Consider the following 25,462-nt stretch of genomic DNA (forward strand, 5'->3'; position numbering starts at 1 on the left):
TTATTGCACTTTTAGTGATTATACATCTGCTTGGTTATTCCTGCTTGCTTTTGGCATTAAAACTACTTTTAGCTATAGTAATTAAACTGTGGCAGCTTACTCTGAAAATACCAATGACTATGTTTCATAGACATTTTATTAGTCTGAAGAAGGGTTTCGGCCCGAAACGTCGCCTATTTCCTTCGCTCCATAGATGCTGCTGCACCCGCTGAGTTTCTCCAGCATTTTTGTGTACCTTAGACATTTTATTATGCTGCTTGAATGTCGGAAACCAGCACCACTGCATCACTAATGTTTTCAACGATTTACTAATAATTGAATGTACTGGTTCGTGGATATTTCTGCACTTCAATGCAAGTGAATGTTAGGTCATAAGGTCATGTGATAGGAGTAGAATTAGGCCATTCGGCCCATCAAGTCTACTCCGCCATTCAATCATGGCCGATCTATCTCTTCCTCCTAACCCCATTCTTCTGCCTTCTCCCCATAACTTCTGACACCTGTATTAATCAAGAATCTATCTATCTCTGCCGTAACAATATCCACTGACTTGACCTCCACAGCCTTCTGTGGCAAAGAATCCCACAGATTCAACACCCTCTGACTAAAGAAATTTCTCCTCATCTCCTTCCTAAAAGAACGTCCTTTAATTCTGAGGTGATGATCTCTAGTTCTCTCCCACTAATAGAAACACCCTCTCCACATCCACTCTATCCAAGCCTTTCACTATTCGGTATGTTTCAATGAGGTTCCACCTCATTCTTCTAAACTCCAGCGAGTACATGGCCAGTGCCGACAAACACTCATTATAGGTTAACCTGCTCATTCCTGGGATCATTCTTGTAAACCTCCTCTGGACTGTCTCCAGAGCCAGCATATCTGGAGCACAGCCAGAATATCATTGGAAGCTTGAATTTTAAGCTAATGAATGCAATTTTAATAGCATGGTTTTCAAACTCCCATTGACGTTTTCAGTGTTATGGAAGTTTTTAGTTGCAATTAATAACAAGCAAAAAATGGAAAAACATTAAAATGTTAATGTATTTGTATATATCAAACTGATTGGAGCGTAGCTCCTGAGGATTGGAGGGTAGTTCCTGAGGATTGGAGGGTAGCTAATGTAACCCCACTTTTTAAAAAGGGAGGGAGAGAGAAAACGGGGAATTACAGACCAGTTAGTCTAACATCGGTAGTGGGGAAACTGCTAGAGTCAGTTATTAAAGATGGGATAGCAGCACATTTGGAAAGTGGTGAAATCATTGGACAAAGTCAACATGGATTTACGAAAGGTAAATCATGTCTGACGAATCTTATAGAATTTTTCGAGGATGTAACTAGTAGAGTGGATAGGGGAGAACCAGTGGATGTGTTATATCTGGACTTTCAGAAGGCTTTCGACAAGGTCCCACATAAGAGATTAGTATACAAACTTAAAGCACACGGTATTGGGGGTTCAGTATTGATGTGGATAGAGAACAGGCTGGCAAACAGGAAGCAAAGAGTAGGAGTAAACGGGTCCTTTTCACAATGGCAGTGACTAGTGGGGTACCGCAAGGCTCAGTGCTGGGACCCCAGCTATTTACAATATATATCAATGATTTGGACGAGGGAATTGAATGCAACATCTCCAAATTTGCGGATGACACTAAGCTGAGGGGCAGTGTTAGCTGTGAGGAGGATGCTAGGAGGCTGCGAGGTGACTTAGATAGGTTGGGTGAGTGGGCAAATGTATGGCAGATGCAGTATAATGTGGATAAATGTGAGGTTATCCACTTTGGTAGCAAAAACAGGAAAGCCGACTATTATCTAAATGGTGGCCGATTAGGAAAAGGGGAGATGCAACGAGACCTGGGTGTCATGGTACACCAGTCATTGAAAGTAGGCATGCAGATGCAGCAGGCAGTGAAGAAAGCGAATGGTATGTTAGCATTCAAGCAAAAGGATTTGAGTATAGGAGCAGGGAAGTTCTACTGCAGTTGTACAGGGTCTTGGTGAGACCACACCTGGGGTATTGCATACAGTTTTGGTCTCCAAATCTGAGGAAGGACATTATTGCCATAGAGGGAGTGCAGAGAAGGTTCACCAGACTGATTCTTGGGATGTCAGGACTTTCATATGAAGAAAGACTGGATAGACTCGGCTTGTACTCGCTAGAGTTTAGGAGATTGAGGGGGATCTTATAGAAACTTACAAAATTCTTAAGGGGTTGGACAGGCTAGATGTAGGAAGATTGTTCCCGATGTTGGGGAAGTCCAGGACAAGGGGTCCCAGCTTAAGGATAGAGGGGAATTCCTTTAAGACTGAGATGAGAAAAACATTTTTCACACAGAGAGTGGTGAATCTCTGAAACTCTCTGCCACAGAAGGTAGTTGAGGCCAGTTCATTGGCTATAATTAAGAGGGAGTTAGATGTGGCCCTTGTGGCTAAAGGGATCAGGGGGTATGGAGAGAAGGCAGGTACGGGATACTGAGTTGGATGATCAGCCATGATCATATTGAATGGCGGTGCAGGCTCGAAGGGCCGAATGGCCTACTCCTGCACTTATTTTCTATGTATCTATGTAATAACCTGGTGTCGTGTAAATTTAATTTCATGTCCAGTATCACTTCAATTGTCAAAATCTTGAGTTCATGAGCAGATTATGACATTGACTTTGTTGGATTTGTCAATTAATTTATTAAGGACATCTGACATTCTCTTTCATAAATGTCAACATTGCAACTGTGAAAGGACTCCTGCATTCAGAAATGTAATTACCAAAAGCAAATCTCCGTCAATCAGTTCAAGAAATTATTTAAATCTTGGATGGTATTCTGTGATTTAATTTAATTAGAAAAAAACCCTATTATATTGGATTTTCAGTATTAATAAGGGGGCACGATGGTGTAGTTGTAGAGTTGTTGTCTTACAGCGCTTGTAGTGCCGGAGACCCGGGTTCGATCTCAACTACGGGTGCTGTTTGTACGTAGTTTGTACGTTCTCCCCGTGACCACGTGGATAATCTGTTTCCTCCCACACTCCAAAGATGTACAGGTTTGTAGGTTAATTGGTTTGGTATAAGTGTAAATTGTCCTTAGTGTGTGTAAGATAGTGTTAGTGTGCTAGTCGGTGCGGACTCGGTGGGCCGAAGGGCCTGTTTCCGTGCTGTAGCTCTTAACTAAACTAAATTTAGTATTTTGTTTATGCTGACAGGAAATGAATACCATCAAATTAAATAAAACCCTGTTACTCTAAATCCAGCATGGATCAATTTACGAAAAATATTCACGTTATAAACCGGTGATACATTGCGTGATTACTTATTTTAATTGTATATAATAAAATATATAAAGGGTGATTAGTAAAAAATAAATTTTCTTTAGTTAGATATTGTTGTGGATCCTTTATTTCTCCTTGCATAGCTGTGTTTTTCTTTTCTTTTTCCCTCCTTTCTTAACACTCTTCTTTTTTGATATTTCAACATTCCCTCTACTGTTCCTTCCATATTCCTTCATTTTCTTCTCACTGTCCTACTTTGCATTGCTCTCCCCTTTCTAACACCATGATCTCTGTAGTCAATTACCTGCGCATGACTATTTTTGCACATGCACACTCCCTTGCTTGCCCAGGTTGTCCTCCTCTGCACCTCTTCCATGCCACCAGCCACGTTCATAGACGCCATCCTCCAAACTCTATACATGCCCTTCTCTTCTTCCCCATATCAATTCCTGCATTTGCTATCCTCATTCCCCTTTTTGTTCTAGCCTTTCTTTACCTTAATTTCCCTGCCTATGTTCCCATGCCACACCCTCTGCACCAAACCCGCTACCTGTGTCTTTCTGCACCACATTACCATACACTACCTTGCCTTCAACTCAGATTCAGATTCAGATTCAAACTTTATTGTCATTGTGCAGTGTACAGTGCAGAGACAACAAAATGCATTTAGCATCTCCCCAGAAGAGCGAACATAGAATATGAGCAATAAATATATATACGTACATACAGTCGTAATAGTGCGATTTTTCTGGGGAAAGAGTGTCCGGGGGGGGGGGGTAAGTAATCACCGAGGTACAGAGTTCAGTAATGTAGCAGCCGCAGGGAAGAAGCTGTTCCTGCTGGTCCGGCAACGGAGAGACCTGTAGCGCCTCCCGGATGGTAGGAGGGTAAACAGACTGGCTGGGGTGAGAGCAGTCCTTGACGATGCTGCGTGCCCTTCGCAGACATCGCTTGCTTTGGACAGACTCAATGGAGGGGAGTGAGAAACCGGTGATGCATTGGGCAATTTTCACCACCCTCTGCAGTGCTTTCCGGTTGGAGACGGAGCAGTTGCCATACCATACTGTGATACAGTTGGTAAGGATGCTCTCGATGGTGCAGCGGTAGAAGTTCACCAGAATCTGAGGAGACAGATGGACCTTCTTTAGTCTCCTCAGGAAGAAGAGACGCTGGTGAGCCTTCTATACCAGTGTTGAGGTATTGTGGGTCCAAGAGAGGTCAACGGAGATGTTGATCCCCAGAAACCTGAGGCTGGAAACGCGTTCCACCTCCGTCCCGTTAATATGGATAGGGGTGTGCGTGCCGCCCCTGGACCTTCTGAAGTCTACAATGAGCTCCTTGGTCTTCTTGGAGTTAAGGGCCAGGTTGTTGTCAGCGCACCATGCTGCTAGGAGCTGGACCTCCTCCCTATAGGCCGACTCATCGTTGTTGCTGATGAGGCCAATCACCGTTGTATCATCTGCATACTTGATGATGGTGTTAGTACCATGTACAGGTGTGCAGTCGTAGGTGACGAGGGAGTAGAGGAGGGGGCTCAGCACACAGCCCTGTGGAACGCCGGTGTTCAGGGTGAGGGTTGAAGAGGTGTGCTTGTCTAACCTAACAGACTGTGGTCTGTTAGTTAGAAAGTCCAGTATCCAGTTGCAGAGGGAGGGGTCGATGCCCAGGTCGCTGAGTTTGGTGATCATTTTTGAGGGTATAATGGTGTTGAATGCTGAGCTATAATCAATGAACAGCATTCTTACGTAGGTGTCTCTGTTGTCGAGGTGGGAGAGGGCGGAGTGAAGTGCCGTTGAGATGGCATCCTCCGTACTCCTGTTCTTGCAGTAGGCGAACTGATTGGGGTCCAGTGTGGGACGTAGGAAGCCTTTGAGGTGTGCCAGGACCAGTCTCTCGAAGCACTTGGTGATGATGGGAGTAAGTGCAACTGGGCGGAAGTCATTAAGGCTCGCCGCAGTGGGGTGTTTTGGCACCGGCAAGATGGAGGTGGTTTTAAGGCACGTGGGGACAACTGCTTGGGCAAGTGACAGGTTGAAGATGTGCAGCACAGGCCCTGAGGACGCGCCCGGGGGTGCCGTCAGGTCCAGCAGCCTTACGTGCATTAATCCTGCTCAGTGCCACGTACACGTCGTAGGGGGTGAGTGTGAGGGATGATCAGCAGGGATCACAGCCTTGATGGCCATCTCTAGATTGTCCCTGTCAAAGCGGCCATAAAAGTGGTTAAGCTCCTCAAGGAAGGAGGCGTCGCTGGATGTGGGGGTGGTGTTGGTGGGTCTATAGTCCGTGATGGCCTGGATGCCTTGCCACATGCTTCGGGGGTCGGAGTTGTTATTGAAGTGCTCCTCAATCCTTAGCTTATAGCAGTGCTTGGCCTTCTTGATGCCCCTCTTCAGGTTAGCCCTGGATGAACTGTAGGCTCGAGCATCGCCTGACCTGAAAGCGGTGTCCCGTGCTTTCAGCAGTAGCCTGACCTCGCTGTTCATCCATGGCTTCTGATTTGGGAATATGGTAATCAGTTTGAGGGAGGTGACATTGTTGATGGTGGAGTTGATAAAGTCCAAAACAGAGGATGTATAAGAGTCAACTGCCCTGCTTCCCCAATGTATAAAGGGAAATAAGGGAAATTAAAGATGTGGGCCTCTTAGATCAATTGCCATCCACTGTTTCCATTGTCAAGCAAGGTGTCGAGTCTGACAGACATCGAATGGTGACTGTCTATTCGTGTGATTTGATAATTTTCTTGTGTACCTTCCTTCATTTTCCTTTTCCAATTTAGTCAAGTTGAAGTTTGAATTCAAAAAAATATTTAATATTTATTTTCAGTGTTCTTTCAATTGATGCCTTTCAGTGATTTTATTATTATATTCTGGGAATTTGAAAATATTCAATTTTACTTTAATCTTCACTACTGTTCTGATTTTTTTTTCCCCAAAAGCAAATTGATGAAAGGGCATCCAGATTACATAAAACGAAAGATAAGATATTGAAAAAGAATAATTACAATGCATGTTTTTGTTTTGGGAGTTCTATTCACCCTCTATTTTTACGCTCATTAAGATTCCATTTGTTTTATCCATATTCGGTTTTTTTTTGAGGAACTGCTGCTATCATTAAAGTTTAAAGCTAATGCAAAAACCTTTAATTTACAAGAACAAGTCGACCCATGTATATATATTATGTAAACAGAAATGCTCTAGTTTGTACTTGTCAGCAGCCACAGTCTTCGCCGCAATGAAAACATTCTGATGATGTGCATTTTTGTGCCTATATGTAGTTTAGATTGGCTATTAAGGAAGCAATTTGGAATTTTAACCATTTTTTCAGTTGGGTTAGGAACTGCTAGATAAGAATATTTTGGAATTATATGCCCTAAAACTGTAGTTAAGCTTTATGCAGTGTACTTTTACTTTCATTACAATTTATGTTACTTTATTAAAAAGACTTGAGGCTTGCGTGCAACTTTGTTACACCAAAATATGGTGATTTACTATGGAATTAATGTACCACTGTGACATTTTTGCTAGTTTGGGTGATAAATTAGACTAACCCTACCCACTGCCAAAAATATTCAAGACCTATCTGGTTTCAGAATGAGACATCCGAGTGAAGCTTTACAGTTAAGCAACTTATGACCCGAGAAGTGGGTGATCTTTCATTCAGTCACAAGACGGTACAGTGATGTTATGAAGGTAATCTTAATGAATGTCTAATGTCTTAATTATTTGATCTCTACTGTGGTTATCTTGTATGAACTAGATTTGAGTTCAGCATATCTTTGGTCACAGCATTCGGGTCGGTAATGGGGAAGTTGAGCTGAGCCAGAATGTAATTAATGTTTTGTCTAACAATGTTTCATTTGATCACTGTTTCCCAGTCATGCTTTGGTTCTAGTTATCAGCACTCCTTTTGCTTTAATGCAAACTTTTGAACTGGTTGTTGTTATTGTTTACATAATTATTAGATTAAATAATCAAATTATGCAGTTTTTAATTGCAATTAAGTTTTCTCTTTCCTTCAGTCCTAGTATGTCAGCAATAGATCAATCTTTTGATCTTTCCCACCCTTTATTTGTGTAGTATGTTAGTGACTGGTTTTAAGCAATTGAAAACATGTTGACTGCGATTTAGAAAGATTCAAGTTATTTTAATTACTGTATGGCTGAATATTATAGAGCTTGCTTATTGTAATCCTTTTGCCATGTCCAGGTGTTAACTCATTTTGAACGTGTTATTTGATTCCAGTTTCCCAAAATGCATAGAAACTATTGCAAATTCTGCAACTAAATATAAATTACTTCTTCCGTTATCTGTTTTTAGCTGGCCTGTAGAATGAAACATTTCACAATGGTGTCAATTGTAGGTCCACAGTGCTTCACATGTTTTGCAGATGAAAGACTTTTATAGGTCTTTTAAAAAATAAAAAAAAAAGTCAACCAGGAAACATCTATGTCAGCATTTTCCTTTTATCGCATATTACTTTTTAATTAAGCAATTAGTTAATTTCATCAGCAGTTCCTATAAATGGGGAGCAGCAAAGTCAGATTTTCATTAAAATAGCCAACTTCCTTTCGGCAAACTAGAGTTGTTTTAAATGGTTGTAAATCCCTGGCCTGTTTCAAGGTTGTTCATCAATGAAAGAATGTAAAAACAAAATAACTATTGGAAAATGAACCTTAGTTTGTAAAGCTTGTGAACATTTATGCTATTGCGAACTTCACATTTTTGGAGAATGTCCTTTTTATTTTTAGAACATAATCTTTTAAACATTGATTAATTAACAGTAGACCAAAGAACAGATTGTCGTGAACCGTTGCATCAATATTGTTTGCAATTGTCTTTTTGTCTTGGTTCCATACACACACTACACAAGGAAAATTATCCCATTTTGACAAATGGCTGTACTAAATTTTGGCTTCGAATTAAAAAAAAACATTTCCAGATAAAGCAGAATTTGGTGTGGTTTCAATTGAAAATATGTCAGATGGAGTGCTGGCTGTATTAATTACAAAGGCCAGGTTTTGCATCAGCATGCGAATGTGATTGATTAAATTCATAAAATAGTTTTATCAATGAACTCAGAAAAATAGCCCAGAGTTAATTATTGGTATTAACTGTTGCTGTGAATGAGTGGTTGGACTTCATTTCTTTTCGTAAAGGGAGGTACAGCAGGACTCCTTATTTATGTATAATACACATCCTTTGCCATGTAGGAAATCTATTTTTTTCCCCTCATGCTCTGGAATGCTACATGTGCTGGATGTTTTGTTAATTAGAACTCATACTCCAGAATTCACTCCTTGAAAATAAGTAGTATCACTTTAGTGCATTCACAAGTTATGTTTTATGGTGATAGGCATACAGGAAAATGGTAATCCAAATAGATTAAGCGAATGAAGTTGGAGAGGGAAAGGATCATGAGGAAAGTAGTGAAGGAGTATCTTTCAGTCCGATTTAAAAAAAAGTCTGGGCTGTCTCTGAGTTCATTCAAGTGATTTACCAGTAACTAAAACCCCAATTCCCCATTCACCCATAGTCACACACCCATAGTTCCCTCTGTCAGTTCCCTGTCAGCATCTCTTTTGCCAGAATCCAATAACAAAAGGCACCATATTCCAAGCCAGGAATTAATAAATTAAATCGTGCCATTTTGCACACAAAAGAAAAATGCGTATAATTATTCTTGCTTATCCTTTTTTGTGTTTCTCTACTGTGGCCTTGCCTATCACAGTGCTACCTGAGTATCGGTAATTAGAATTAGAAAGACTGTTCACCTTCAGTGTAAGGGATTGCTGATGTGATGGAGGATGATGTTGAGCACCTTAGGGTCCAGAAGGCCTGTTTCAGATCTTGCTGACTCGTCTCGTTCAGCAGGCAGCAGCTGCTTGTGCTGAAGTGGAAGCTGCAACATAATTTGCTGCCACTTCTATGCTTCAAGCTATGCACAAGGTGATACAGGTGCACAACCTTTTATCCGAAAGTCTTGGGACCAGACACTTTTCGTAATTCAGAATTTTTCGGCTTTCGGAATGGAAGATTTTTAACGTAGATTTTAACGGCTGGCTCAGTGGTAGAGTGCTCGGCTCATATCCGCAAGGTCGCGAGTTTGAGCCTCGATCCCGGCAGTTACTCGATCGCGAGTTTGAGTCTTCAATGTAGTTTTTTCTTGCAGAATAGGAGAGAATAGGGAGGGTTAGGCTGGGATCATTCTCTGCGAGATGATCTTATCGCGGGAGACAAGTGTAGGAGAGGTGTACTGACTGTGTGGGCAGAACTTTGGAAGTGATTGCCCACCATTCTCAAAAGCCGCTGTGTCTCCCTGTCCCTGGGATAGCAGGGGGCGATCAAACAACACAATACCCCCCTCCCCCTCCAACTCCAGAGGAACCCGCTCCCCGATGGGCCGCTACAGCGACAAGTGGCAGTTCGCCCACAGCCCGAGCTGCGCCCCCTCATCCGCAACCCGGGTTCCTTTGGAGTTGGAACGGGGCTGGGCTAGAGTTGCTGCTGGCTGTGAGTCTCTGGGATCTCCGTGCTTGCAGTCGGTGTCCCGTTGGTCCTGACGTCTCCGGCCACCCCCCTGGACAGGAGCTGAGACTGGGAACTGTACCGCCCTTGCCCCCTCCCTCTGCAACTGCAAACAACCCCACTCTCCTGCTCACCTGCAAAGGCGGTACAGTGTAGTCTCAGCTCCTGTACAGGGGGGTGGCCGGAGACGTCACAGCCTGAGCTGCGCCCCCTCATCCGCAACCCCAAGAACAAGACGTACCTTGCACACCATCAGCTTCTGTCCCTACGGGGAGCGTGATCGTCTGGAGTTGGAACGGGGCTGGGCTGCTGCTGGCTGTGGGTCTCTGGGATCTCCGTGCTTGCAGTGGGCCTGGGGGTCGGTGTCCCGTTGGTCCTGACGTCTCCGATGACTGGCACTGACCTGCTGGCATCGCCGACGTGAAGACAGTGCAAAGCCCCCGCGCCAGTGCAATGGGCGGGGAGCTGGAGAGGGGAGGTAAGGGGTCACACACATGGCCGGGAAGCAGAGGGGTGTAGGTGGGGTGAAACTGAAGGGAGCGACAATCTGCTGCTGCCTGCCCGCTGAGTTAAAAAGTTCCCACGCAAGACTCACGATACACTGTGTATCGTGAGTCTACCGTGGGAACTTTTTGGCTCAGCGGGCAGGCAGCAGCAGATTGTCAATTATTAACCCTCCCGCGCAATATACCCTCACCTTCTCTTTTATGAATGGGGATTTAGTTCCCCTTTCTTCGATGACCGACCGGAGGTTCCGCTGTCACCTCTGCGGGCCGCCCTCGGTGAACGTCTTCAAGGACCTTTCTTCAATGACCGAAAAAATGTCCGCTATTCGGAGCTTTTCGTTATTTGGAATTTCGGATAAAAGGTTGTGCACCTGTAGTTGATGCCAGATCCATCTTAGCTGATTGATATAGGGGAAATTCTTACAACCCTGTGTTTAATGTACCAACTATGTAACTGTGCACAGTCATTAAATGCAAGTAATCCATCTGCATTCTCATTTGAATGCTGTCTTGTAAGTGTGAAACCTCTCCTTTGGAGAAGCTGGCATATACACTAACCTTGCCTTCTGCCCTGGCTGTATAGCAGTAAAATCTGGTGTTTTACCACAGGCAACTCCTGCTTCTAGCCTGGGATCTAATTTACCTACAATGTCAGCATCTTTGTTGGTGGCTGCGAGTTTGAATTAGATCGATAGTATGTGTTTTTCACCATTGTCTGCTTTGTCTTCACTTCTTGGCCCGGTTGCGGTTCTTAGGCATTTGCAATTAAGTTAGAAAATAGAATTAAACAGCACAGCATCAGGCCCTTTGGCCCATAGTATCTGTGCCGAACATGATGCCAAATTAAATTAAATCCCCTCTGCCTGCAAGTGACTAATGTGCCTACATAAATGCTTCTTAAGCTCTGCTTCCACCACCAACCCTGGCAGCACGTTCTAGTCAAGTCAAGTCACATTTATTTATATAGCACATTTAAAAAACAACTCTCGTTGACCAAAGTGCGTTACATTTGTTATAAGAATAGTATACACAAGCAAGCTACATACATATATACAAATAGCCCTCGCTCAGAGGATGTCAGGAAAGGCTTGGGAGAACAGATGTTTTTAGTCTAGACTTAAAGGAGTCGATGGAGGGGGCAGTTCTGATGGGGAGGGGGATGCTGTTCCACAGTCTAGGACCTACACTCTCTGTGTAAAAGAAAAACTTGCCCGGCGTATCACCTTTAAACTGTCCTCCTCTAACCTCAAGCTGTACCCGTTAGTCTTTAACATTTCCACCCTAGGGGGAAAAAAGTTCTGACTGTCTACTCTATTTATGCCTCTCATAATTTTATATACTCCTATAAAGTCTTCCGTCAACCTCCAACACTCCAGAGAAAACAATCCTTTTGTCTAACCTTTCCTTATAACTAATACCCGTTAATCCAGGGAGCATTCTGATAGACATGTGTAGGAAGGAACTGCAGATGGTTTAAACTGACGATAGACACAAAAAGCTGGAGTAACTCAGCAGGACAGGCAGCATCTCCGGAGAGAAGGAATAGGTGACGTTTTGGGGCGAGACCCATCTTCGAGACCCAGTATGAAGAAGAGTCTTGACCCAAAATGTCATCCATTCCTTCTCTCCATAGATGCTGCCTGTCCCGCTGAGTTACTCCAGGTTTTTGTCTATATTCTGATAAACAACTTCTGCACCATCTCCTAAACTTCCACATCCTTCCTGTAATGGGTCAAGCAGAACTGCACTCAATACTCCAAATGCGGATGATGTTTTGGGTCGGAATCCTTCTTCAGTCTGAAGAAGGATCCCAACCTGAAATCTCACACCTCCTTTTTTCTCCAGAGATGCTGCCTGACCCATTGAGTTATTCCAGGGCTGCCAACTCTCGCGCATTTAGCATGGGAATCATGCATTTCGCCAAATTATCACGCTGATCACAAATTTCTCACGCTCTGTCATGAGAAATTCTGTGATCAACGAAAACTTCAAAACCCATATCAACTGCATGGGCCGCGAGTGTTTTAAAAATGTTTTTGTTAGAAGCAATTATACAAAAAAAAAATGATCGACATAACATTTCGTACAGCTTCAGTTTTGAACATTTTATAATCTAATAACTAGATTTAAAAAAAGAAAAAGGGGAAAGAAAGAAGAAAAGAAAAAAAAAAGTTAAGGAAAATCCCGAAACTAGCAAACGTGTAAAAGAAGCGGAGATATATCGAACTGCCCTTCCGTACGCCCGCTCACCCAGCCCTACCATTGGTTTTGAGTTTGGGTCCAACCATTATGTTGTTGAAGAAATTCAATAAAGGGAGACCATATTTTTGAAAATTGATCTAGTTTGTCAGTCAAGACAAACCTTATTTTTTCTAGATGTAGTTGGGCCGTGGGTGTTGGAGAGCTGGGACTGAGGGAGGGATGGAAGCAGAAGCAGCGGCAGGGACAGATGCGGATTGGGAGCCGGGGCCGGTGTTTGCCGGGCTGGCGAGTCGTTCGTTGCAGCTCCGGCCATGGAGCAGCCTCAGTGCAAGAATCCTGGGCCGTCGGAGGCGTCGGAAGCATTGCGCCGCTGCAGTGAGAGTCTCTGTGCCGAATTCCCCCATGTGACCGGCATGGATCAGGCTGTGGCTTGGTGCATCCTGTAGGACAACCAGTGACAACTACTGGATTTAAGAACCAAGCACTGGGTAGAAACGGTGGAAGATCGTGGGCTTCATATGGCGGTGGTTGGAGAGAGCATCCTGCTAGATTTTCACTTACTGTAACTGCAGGAAAAATGTTCACGATGTTCCCGATGCTGGTGGAGTTCAGAACCAGGGGTAACAGTTTAAGAAAAAAGGGTAGGCCAGTTAGGACTGAGATGAGGACAAATTTTCTTCACCCAGAGAGTTTTGAATCTGTGGAATTCTCTGCCACGGAAGGCAATGGAGGCTTCGACGCAACTTACCCTTACCTGCCAACATGTCCCAGCTACACTATCTGCTTTTGGTCCATACCCCTCCAAACCTGTCCTATCCATGTATCAGTCTAACTGTTTCTTAAATGTTGGGATAGTCCCTGCCTCAACTACCTCCTCTGGCAGCTTGTTCCATACACCCACCACCCTTTGTGTGGAAAAAGTTACCCCTTAAAAAGTTACCTCTTAAAAATACTTCAAACAAAAAACATTGAAATCATACTACTACAATGCACTAAAACATGATTTTAATACATCAAATTTCAAAAGGTCCCTACTGTGGGAGGGGGACACCCCCCCACTCGGTTGCTTCACTCCCTCTCCAGGTACCCCCAAGGCCAGTGATCAGTGATCGCTCAGCCTCCCCACTTTCAAAAACGCTCCGTGGCCCCTGGTTCAGACAGAGAACACTGCCAGATGTGAGCGGGGAACTGAGGCCAGTTGTCCGTGATGTCTGGATCCCAATGCTCAGCGCTTCGTGTTTCGGATTTGGCTAATGTTATTGATTTGTAATTAACCTGAATTGTAATTAGTTGACAAAACCTTAATTCATTAATCCGGAATATCCAGGGGGATGGGATAAGTGTAATATTAAAATGACATGCAAGGTGTCAGGCTGTCTGTCACAATATACAGCCCCGATAACCCATTATTTCCTTCCGATGAATATTGGGAAGGTAGCACTTTTCTCATTTACCACTCAACTATTATGTTTATTTACCTCACTGACTATTTCTAGACTCCCCCCCAAATTCCTTTGACAGGTTGAATAGAAATGTTCCAAATCTTGTTGTTTTATTAAGTGAACAAGTAGATGAACATCCTCAATGAGTGTAATCAGATAGAAACTGATTCAGATGCAATGTTTAAGAGCTTGTTCAAAGAAGGGGCATATTTTAAAGGGGTGACAGAGATACTTGCAGGGGAATGTGTAAGGAGGTTATAATTTGTCTTTAGTTTTCGCTTGAACCAGGATATCTGAGTATTCAAAGTTTAATATAGTAATTGTGCTGATATTGACTCCAACCAACTACGTAATTCATATAATCCATTCCGGAGGTTTTATTTTTCTGATGCCATTTAAACTTCACTTGGATTTCAATCACTTCAATGTAAAAGTAATTGGGAATGGGGAGCATTGGAACAAAAATTTGCCCTCGGTACATATTAACTGTAATATAATAATGTATGCATATTGGTAGGTCCAATCAAAACAAAGATCTTTTTATCATTGTTGTGTTCTCTCAAGATCACATTTAATAGAATAATATTGCTTAAATGTATAGTTATTGGACTTTGCATTTCGGAAAAGTCCCAGCTGAGAAGAAGACCAGCAAAATACTGAAAATATTGGGGGTGAAAATGACTTCAGGATAGTTTGTTAGGAAAATGAAGGAAATGGTAACAGAATACTTATACAGCTGAGTGAGTATAATAATTTTATGGATGAGAAATTGTGTTCAACCAATTGATGACTTCTTTGACAAAGTAACTAGCATGTTAGATAACAAGGAAGCCAATGGATGTAGGAAAATGATATACGATGTTTTACAAAATTTGGTCTGTGAAGTGCCCCATAAAAGATTACTGCATTAGATAAGCACCTGTGGACTTGAACGTAATAGGTTAAGTCCAGGGGGTCAGATATGTGGCTTTATGTGTGGGCCAGATATATTGTCAGTGCAGAGGGGCAAGGAGCAAGGCCATGTGTGCATCCAGAGTCAAGGTCTGGAATGGTACTAGGTGTGCAGTCAAACCTGGGACAAAGGGAGTGTTCAGCACCTGAAACCTAAGCAGGTAAGCAGCTATGATCAGTGAAGAATAGGGGGCCAGGTGTAAGGCTGGACTCGAGGTCAGGAATGAGAGAAGGTATGCAACTGGAGTCAGGGTCAGGAGTAGTACCAGGTGTGCAGTGAGACCCAGGTTGGTCAACATGGGCCAAGTGTTTGATTATAATCTGATTTCCATACATGAATATACTAAGATAATTCATGTGCTGCGCCTGGCTCTACTGTGGAATGTAATTAGGAATGTAATTTAGCCTAACCTTATTCATAGCTAATCCAATTTAAAGCATAAATATTGCAAGTGTAAGTTAAAAGACTCGCTACAGTATGCACCAGATTGCACAATTTCAAGCTGAAAAATGCGAAAGCTCCATACCAATGGGAACGGGGACACGTCCTCCCACACCACCACCCCCCCCCCCCGGTTGCTACGCTCCCTCAGGCTTGGTCTCTTGCAATTTCTCACTCTCAACTCTCGCCCAATGTTGGCAGCCCTGGTTACTCTAACATTTTGTGTCTATATTGAGTATGATGATACTGGTGATATGATTATGATGATACCGGTCACGGTTTCTTCATTGAGTGTTTCATTAATGGTCACCTTCACATCTTAGTGGGAAATAGGACATGAGGCATAGGTATTGAATGAAGAGAGATACAGTTGAATGATATGGATGCTTTGATTGAATAACTGGCAGTAGAGGTAGCTGTAAGAAGGAACTGTAGATGTTGTTTTAAACCAAAGATAGACACTCCAGCTTTTTGTGTATCGTTTGACAGAACCATTCAGCTCCAGGCCTCATCTAAGTTTGATCCAAACTCAGATAAAAGTCCTGAATTACAGTGGTGACATGAAATAAGGAAGCATCTTACTAGATGTGGCATCAATAAGCTGTGATTAAACTGAAGCTGATAGAATTAAGGAGAAAATTTGGCTATAACCATTTATCGAGAAAAATGGTTTGGCTCTGAGCAGTCCATTATCTCAGTCCAAGGGCTTCACTGTCAGCTCCTCAGGCCAGTTCAACTAACTTCAGCCACGTCATTAATGACCATCTCTCCATAATTTGAAAACGTTGAGCTATGCTTCCTGACAAGTTTTTACTTTTATTTTCAATTGTAACTTCTTAATTAAAATATCCTTATTACGGACAGGAGTGGACTAATAACCTGCGGATTGCTGTGACATTAAGTATGCTAATGGATGATCTGAGTTTTGTATTGGTTCACTTATGTGCCTCTTCCCCATAACCCCTATCTGCACTATGGATCAAAAATGTTCGCCTTTGTCTTGAATGTATTCAATGATTTGGCCTCCACAGCTCTCTAAAATATATGCTTGGAGAGGAAATTCTTGTTCATCCATCTTAACCAGAGAGCTCCTTATTCTAAAGTTATGCTCTCGTGTTCTAGATTTCACCCCCACTGGCATCTCCTTCAAGTGGACACATCTCTGCATTTGTTCTGTCAAGTCCCCTTAGAATCTTGCATTTCAAAATGATCATCTCCTATACTTCAAACCTGCAATGCTTAGGGTCAACCCTTTCTCATGCCTGCGGAAGGGTCTTGACACGAAACGTCACCCATTCCTTCTCAGAGATGCTGCCTGCCCCGCTGAGTTACTCCTGCTTTTTGTGTCTATCTTCCTTTCCCCATAAGAGAACCCTTTCATTTCTAATGCCAACCAAGCAAATCTTCACTGAACAACTTATATGCAGAAGGGTTTCGGCCCGAAACGTCGCCTATTTCCTTCGCTCCATAGATGCTGCTGCACCCGCTGAGTTTCCCCAGCAATTGTGTGTACCTTTTATATGCAGACATATCCATCAAATAAAGGCACAACATTTGTACCCACTGTGTTCAACCAACATCATCACTGCAGCTACTTTTAAGACCCTATAGTGTCCTTCAAGGTCCAGGGCATTTGTCAGCCTGTTGGTTGTTGCCTTTTTTTTCTTGTAATAGCCATTTGTTTTAAGTTCCTTCCTCTTTTACCTGGATTTTTAATTTAAACTATTACGGGAATATTTTTGTATCATAGAGATAAATACAATATATTTGTTCAAAGTCTCCTTCATTTCCATATTTCCAATTATTCATTCCCGACTTGTTAGAGGGACCAATGTTTACCTAGTTACTGTTATCCTTTTCATATATTTTTAGAGTTCCTACCATTTATGTTTATTTCTTCCTAGCCTAATCACCCTTTCATTTCTAAAATCTTCCTGTCTTGGCCTACCTCTAACCTTTTCAGTATTTTATGACTTTAAGTTTATTACTATTCTCTGGCTGGCCACGGGTCATTGTTCTCATCGACACTTAAAATTGGAACATAACATATTAAATAGGAGCAAGATTATGTTTATTTATACCCTTGAGTGCTCCATCATTCGACAAGGTTATGGCTGGATGTCCATTACCCATTTTCTTATCACCTAATTTAATTAATATTTGGAAATCTACTTATCTTGGTTTTGAGTGCAAACAGGACTGAGCCTCCAGCCCCCTCAGGAGAAAGAGAATTCCAGATATTAGCGGATTATTCAGTAAAAACATTGTCTCTCCATTTCAGTCCAGAATGAACTACCTTGTATTTTTTTAATTTAAGATATCTCAGCCACGGAAGACAGTATCGTCACATTTACTCTGTAAAGTTCTCTAAGAATTTTAAATCACCTGAATTCAAGAGAATTTAGGCCTGGACTACTTGATTTCCTCTCGTATAATAGACCAGTTTCCTAAATTATTTCCAGATTGCATGAAATAAACTGGTGTCTTCATTGTGGCCTGTGTGGTTTTTATTAGGTAAATTGTACACAGTTTTCCAGTTGTGTAGTATACAGTAAAACATCTTTATTTGTGTACTCAAATCTTCTTGTAATAAAGCCAAAAAAAACATTTGCCTCCCCAATTACCTGCTTCAGGTATATATTACTGTTCAGTGTTTGATTACATACAGATCTCTATGAATATCATTTTTCAATTCATTTTCCAGATTGCATGAAATAAACTGGTGTCTTCATTGTGGCCTGTGTGGTTTTTATTAGGTAAATTGTACACAGTTTTCCAGTTGTGTAGTATACAGTAAAACATCTTTATTTGTGTACTCAAATCTTCTTGTAATAAAGCCAAAAAAAACATTTGCCTCCCCAATTACCTGCTTCAGGTATATATTACTGTTCAGTGTTTGATTACATACAGATCTCTATGAATATCATTTTTCAATCTCTCACCACTTCAAAAAAATACTGAAATGTTCTGTTTTTTCTCCTCGTTTGAATCACCTCACGTTTCCACATTGTCCTCCATCTACCTCATTATGTCTTCTTTCACCAGTTGTTATAGTACCTGACTCAACTACCCTCTCTGGCAGCTCATTCTATACATCCACCATCCTCCGTGCACCTCATGTTCCTATTAATTTTTTTCCTCTCACCTTAAACCTATGTCCTCTGGTTCTTGGTTCCCAACTCTGGGTTAAGCACTGTTCATCTACCCTATCTATTCTCTTGATGATCACTGCACTTTTTCTAGCTTAACATCTTTTCTGCAGCAGATGACCAAAACTGAACGCATTACTTAAAATCTGGCCTTCCCTATGTCTTGCCAACTGACCCAACTTCTATACTCAATACCATGATTAATTAAGACCAAGATCATAAAAGCCTTCATGATCACCCAATTTTCCTACGACACCACTTTCAAAGAACTTGCACCTGCACTACTAGATCCCTCTACTCTACAACACTCCCCAGAGTCCTGCCATTCACTGTGAAAGTCCTTCCATATTTGACTTCCCAAAATGCAACACCTCACACTTATCTGCATTAAACTCCATTAACCATTCCTCAGCGCACTTGCCCAACTGATCAAAATCCTGCTGTAATTTTTGATAACCATCTTCGCTGTCTAAAATACCACACGCTTTAAGGTCATCCACAAACCTACTAATCATGCCTTGTACATTCTCATTCAAATCATTGATATAAAACACAAGCAGCAATGGCCCCCAACACTGATCCCTGAGGCACAACACTAGTCATAGGCCTCCATTCTGACAAACAACCTTCCACCATCACCCTCTGCTTCCTTCTACAAAGACTATTCTCTATCCAGTCGGCTAGTTCTCCATTGCAATGTGACCTTCCAGAGCAGCCATCCATGCAGAACCTTCTCAAATGCATGCTGAACTCCATTTAGGCAATGTCTATGGCTCTGCTTTCATCATCCTTTTTGATTACTTCAAATAAACTTGATCAGATTTATGAGACATGATCTCCCACCTACATAACCATGCTGACTAATCGTAATAAGTTAATGAGTTCATAAGTGATTGAAACAGACTTAGGCCATTCAGCCCATCAAGTCCACTCTGCCATTCAATCATGGCTGATCTATTTTTCCCTCAACCCCATTCTCCTGCCTTCTCCGCATAACCCCTGACACCTGTCTTAATCAAGAATGAACCCCTGTCTATCCAAATGCATATATATCTTATCCCTCAGAATCTTCTCCAGTAATGTGCCTACCGCAGATGTTAGATTTGCAGGAAGAACGTACAAACTCCGCACAGACAGCACACGTAGTCAGGATCGAACCTGGTTCTTTGGCCCTGTAAGGCAGCAACTCTACCGATGTGCCACCGTGCTGCCCCTCAACGGCATTTAGGGACTATATCTTTACAAAGATTGGATTGAGGTACTTGTTTTAATACAGCAGTACTTATTGAAATGGTGTGCCTTCTATAGAAACAACCGGAAAAGCTATTTTTACCAAAAGGTACTGGTTGCAATTTTACATTGAATTAATACTCACTTTACTCCCTTCTCCAACTAATATATGTTGCACTACTTCCTTACTGATGTAATATGCAGGCATTTCATTAAAGTGTATGTTCTACCAATTAACCAGACTTTAAGATGCATGAGAGTATCGGAAACACTCTGACTGCAACACCTGCAGTGACAGATATGAGAACTCACAGAACATTGCAAATGTTTTTTTTGCACATTCAGCTTAAAGTAACAACATTTCAAAAAATGCAGGTTGAATAATAATATTTCAAAATGAGTGTACAAACATATGATGGTAAAGATGTGTTGGTCCGTTGGAGAAAAAAGTTGGAAACAGATTAATGAACATCAGATTGATGGGTCAGTGCAATAATCTGAGAAATCAAGCAGTGCACAATCTCTCTCTTGATTTTGTACTGTACCTATTAAGTTCAACTTGACAATAATCAAAGATGAAAGGAGACTCTAGAGGCGGATAATAAAAAAATTGTTAACCATGAGTGTAATTTACTTTCGATTTATTGTTTTCAGCCTTCTGCAAAGAAAGTACTGGTTGTTGCATCTTCTCAGGAGCCAACAAAATCTGATACAGACACCAAACCCAAGGGTAGGTGTAATAATAGAGAATTACGTACTATTTTCTTGTTGATAATGTAATGAGAAATGTTTCAGCCAACCTTATGTTGTCAATTAATAACTTTTCAAATCCTAAAGGCTTTTGAAAAATACATTTTAATTTTAAAAGCATTTGGTGAAAAGCCAAAATCAATAAACTTGTGGATTTTTCTTAATGGTTTCATGTATAAACCCCGCCAGATCACAAGCTTTGAACATGGATTTGCAGATGATGTAATTGAAATGTTCCCATGTGCAGTTGGATAGTTTAAAATTGGATGACCTTTTGTTGACATAATTTTATTGAAGGATTGTGTTGATGGTTAAGTTTCCCATGTTAAACTTTAACTGGATAGCAGAATTTATTCTTAAAAGCATTTTACTGCCATGCGTGTTGTGGGCAGTGTATCTTAGTAGCAATGCATCCTATTATTCCTCACGCTATTCCTCCCACACTTGTGCTTATCCGGATTTCCCTACACCATTCATTTCAATCACTCTCTGTGATAATGCATTCCACTTTCTCCTCTTAGCATAAATACTTTTTTTCTAAATTCCTTGTATTCCTTATGGGCTCCATATTTTTGTTTTACTCCTCAAGCGGAAATCTGCTTTAAAATGTTCAACGTTTTGATGATTTCTGCTAGATCACCTATCAATTGCCTTGTCTCAGCAGTATAACAGTGATGATGCAAATTCATAATTATGGGAAGAAAAGCTTCCAAAAGGTGCAAAGTTAAATTCAATGTTAGTTCAAATAAGTTCTATTCTATGAATGTGCCGTTGCTCAATATAATTTTTTGTACCATTACTGTATGCTTGGTTTAATTTTCTCACTGGCTATTTTTATCATTCTTGTCTTAATTAAATTATTGTGATAGAGCATTTATGGTGACAAAAAATGTTTAAATTCTTGCCGCAGGTAGGTAACTTTAGTGTGCAGGACAGATCTGCAGATGCTGGTTTAAACCGAAGATAGACACAAAAAGCTGTAGTAACTCAGCGGAACAGGCAGCATCTCTGGAAAGAAGGAATGGGTGACGTTTTGGGTTGAGACCCTTCTTCAGAATTTTAGTCCTGGACTATCCTATCACTTATTGCTCTACCGCTTCTAATGACGGAGAATCTCAGCTGTTACCATCAGTAATCCATCGGTCATGCATAGCAAATGTAATATTTAAGGAAAAAATTGTATATGTCATTACCTTAACAAGCTGATAGATTTACTGATTCACTGTTACTTTTGCTTTAAGGTAAGGAATATTGTAAAGTGTTATTTCCATATGAAGCACAGAATGAAGATGAGCTGACAATCAAAGAAGGAGAGATTGTAATTATTATAAACAAGGTATGAGGATATTTATTTATTTAACATTTATAACCTAAATCTTTTCCTTCTATCCTTTGTTTTGTGAGATAGGTAGTTGAGAGGAGAGTTAAGAGCATAGCATTTCTGTTACTGTGCTGGTAATGTAGAGACCTGTACTGATTACCACCATGTCAGCCGGACAAATTAAACTTTGATTAATTAACTTCAACTGGAATAACTTATTTGAATGAGAATCGATGATCTTAAAATGTGGATTGTTGTAAAAAGCTATCTCTGCTTTGGGAAAGAGAAAATGCTGTCCTTGTCCATTCTAGCTTATTTGTTACTCCATATTCTTAACTGACTCGTAACTATCATTTGAAATGGATTTGTTCAAGAGCAAGTATGTTTGAGCACGAAATACTAAATGCCAATTAAATGTATCCTACATTGTATCCTCATTTAAAGAAAACTTTTAATGGATTTTTGGTATATAGTAATGGTTCATTGAAAAAAAAATCAATTTCTTATCAATTTAGCCTGACTTGTCAAATTTGGTAATCTCCTTTGACAATATTTTTGATACAAGTAAATACTTCCATGCAAGTACATTTCATTTGGAATAAATTTATTTGGAATGTAGTGATGCCCGAGAATCTGGATATAAATTTGTCAATGATGCAGAATGTTATTCAAACTTATGACAGTATGAGGCCCATTATGCTATATATCTCTCTAGAAGGCCTGTGCTTTTTTTTGTCAGCATTAAAGATCCCGATGTGGAAAGAGTTGTGCCCTGAATTTGAAAATGTAGTTTATTATATTCGTCCACTACAGAATTCATTTTCATTGCAAAATTGTTCTTGAGGGATAATCATGGACCTTATGCAAGTTCCTTAAAGCCTTTATTGTACGTATGCTGTGGTATATTAAGTGCATTCAAGCAAAGCTCTCTCACCTTGCATGCAATGTATTGGGGTTGGCACAATAAAACTATGACAATCCGCTGCCTGACTGTTCAGAAATCGCAACGATTCACTGTCAGCTGTTGTGAAACCAAGAAAAGAGGTAAATGCAAGTCCAGCAGCCCAAACTAATGGATTTTAAAAGGTTCCATTGAATCTTCAAATTCTGTTTCTCACATTTCCTGATCCACTCGCCGAGCCCCTATCCTCCACGCTCCTTTAAAACTTAAGCTTCACTGGATGATTTATTTTTCTCCTATTAACATTTAAAGAAAATATGAATTAAATGTGTAACATGGCATTAATAAGATAACATCTAATAATTCAGAAAATGTAAAGTTTTGAATGTGCTGCACCAAAGGAGTTTTTATATGGAGCAATTCCTTGAAAATGTTGATCAATAGCTAAATCTCAAAGAAAGATAAAAAATGCTGAAGTAGTGCATCAGGTAGCGGGTCACGCAACATCTTTGGAGAACATGAATGGGTGATGTTTTGGGTCAGGACCCTTCCTCAGGCTAATTGGGGAGGGGGGGTTGCGGAATAGAAAGCTGGGAGAAAGGTGGTGCAGGACAAAGCATAGTCAGTAATAGGTAAACATGTGAGGGGGGTTTGAATGGCAGATTGTTGGATAAAGGCTAGAGGTGCAAAAAACAGTTTTCAGACCAAAAGTACAAAGTTATGATTTGTAAAGCTTGAGGATAGAAAAGTTGCGAATGGTGTAGCACATGTAAGTAATGTAGGGGGAGGGGAGAAACCAGTGCAAGGTCAGCCAGGGTTCAGGGGAGGAGAGTGGGGGTATAAAGAAAGGGTGGGAAGAGTGGGTGCAGGAGTCTTCTTTCTGGGCTCAGACTTAGTTTAGCCCAGGCAAAGATCAAATTTCTGCCAGTATCTGTAACTTTATTTCCCTGATTTCCCTACCCCACCCAAGTATTCCATGTAGATTCATTCCTCTTGAATGTAATTGTGGTCGCATAGTCTTCAGTACAATAAGTTTTCTCCCTCCCACCCTGTGAGAATTGTTACATTTGCCATCAGTGTAGATAATTGTTCACTTGCACTCGGATCCAAGATTTTGCTTTCTCCGTAACTAACTACTGCTCTCTATGCCACTAATATTCATTACCTTGATGTTTCTGCTTCTCTTGGCTCTGAGAATTGCTGGTGAGAGCAGAGGTGTACTGCAAGGCATTTAAAGCACCGATCTCACAGACTGATCGCAGAAAATCTCTCATCGCTCTAGGAGAGTTGGAAATCTTTTGTACTAAAAGAAGATGAGAATTACCGGATCTAGTTCCAGTTCTTTATTTCTTTTTGATAGGAATGTGCAGATGCCGGATGGTGGCAAGGAGAAATCAATGGTAAATGGGGAGTTTTTCCAGATAATTTTGTCAAGCTTCTGCCCCCTGACGTTGAAAAAGAGGTAAGTGGCTTTCTGCAATTTTGAAACTTTGGATTTGGGCAGCGTGGCAACTTAGTTTACTTTTCAGAAAGTCAGCATAAACGTTTGCAGCTGCTACTAAAGACCAAAAGACCACATATTACTTATTACATTAATTACTGCTGTCAATAGAATCTTCCCCTCATATTTTGAGGATGTATTTGGATGATATTATTTGTTCATGTTCATAGGGTTCATGTTCGTTTAGTTTAGTTTAGAGATACAGCGTGGAAACAGGCTCTTCGACCTACCAAGTCCGTGCCCACCAGCGATCCCCATCCTCACTAGGGACAATTTACAATTTTTACTGAAGCCAATTAACTTACAAAACTCTACGTCTTTGGAGTGTGGGAGGAAACTGGAGCACCCAGAGAAAACCCACGTGGTCACGGGGAGAACGTACAAACTTATATAGACAGCACCTATCGTCAGGATCGAATTCGGGTCTCTGGCGATGTGCCACCATGCCGCCTCAAGCAAGAAATTGAGGCTTCAATATAATCATTTCATGTAATGAAAGTTTTGTGATGGTGAGGACAGAAATATCATTATAATAATCAAGTCCCCGTAACTAATTTGTTGCTTTAATGTATCTGAATGTACTTTCTTCCTCACACATGGTTGAGAAAAGCCGTTTGTTGCACTACAATTAGTTTACTGTGTTTTAATAAATGGGAGTAATCCTGGTCTAAAATTTCCATTGTTTGTCACTTTGTTCATTGCTGTCAGGCATTAAATTGTGGGAAAGAGAAATGCAGAGATTATAATGGCAATGATCCCAAACGTATTGTGTAAAGGTTGGCCAAGACCCATAATATTTGAATCGAACTCAGCAGGTTGGTTTTATGGCTGCTGCTGACTTTGGTAACTGAGGCGCAAGGTGCTAAATAACTAAACAATTGAGATTCAAAATCGAATTAACAAAATATACGCAAAATACCAGGTAAAGCAGAGGGACATTGTTAAAGAAGGTGTACACGTATATCAAGAAAACAAAAGTAAAATCTGAATCTTTTGTCCACGGGATTTGTACATTTGACCAAAAAGAATGCAGTAAAGAATTAAGTCAATGGCTTCACAATGGAGACACAAGACTGCAGATGCTGCAAGCTTAAGCAAAAAACAAAGCGCTGGAGATGTTGCTGAACTGTTTGTCAGACCTATTTGCCCTACTGAGACTGAAAACTATATCATGGGATATAACATCTAGTCAACATTTATTGTACAATGCTATGATGTTAAACACAAATAATCTGTTTTTCAGGCATGATTTAGCAAATGTTTCTGTATTAGCCATTTCCCCCAA

At 41.0% G+C, this 25,462-nt stretch overlaps 1 protein-coding gene across 3 annotated transcripts in view; it reads left to right on the forward strand.

Moving 5' to 3' along the window:
* sh3kbp1 (SH3 domain containing kinase binding protein 1) overlaps positions 1-25,462 on the forward strand; it is a 172,391-nt gene that overhangs the window by 109,817 nt on the left and 37,112 nt on the right. For all 3 annotated transcript variants that reach the window (XM_033032764.1, XM_033032763.1, XM_033032765.1), the window contains 3 exons: positions 20,359-20,434; positions 21,696-21,790; positions 24,037-24,138. In XM_033032764.1, the coding sequence (XP_032888655.1) occupies positions 20,359-20,434; positions 21,696-21,790; positions 24,037-24,138 (273 nt within the window). The remainder of the gene's footprint in view (positions 1-20,358; positions 20,435-21,695; positions 21,791-24,036; positions 24,139-25,462) is intronic.

The sequence above is a fragment of the Amblyraja radiata genome, chromosome 14 (assembly GCF_010909765.2).
Source record: "Amblyraja radiata isolate CabotCenter1 chromosome 14, sAmbRad1.1.pri, whole genome shotgun sequence".
Taxonomy (NCBI): Eukaryota; Metazoa; Chordata; class Chondrichthyes; order Rajiformes; family Rajidae; genus Amblyraja; species Amblyraja radiata.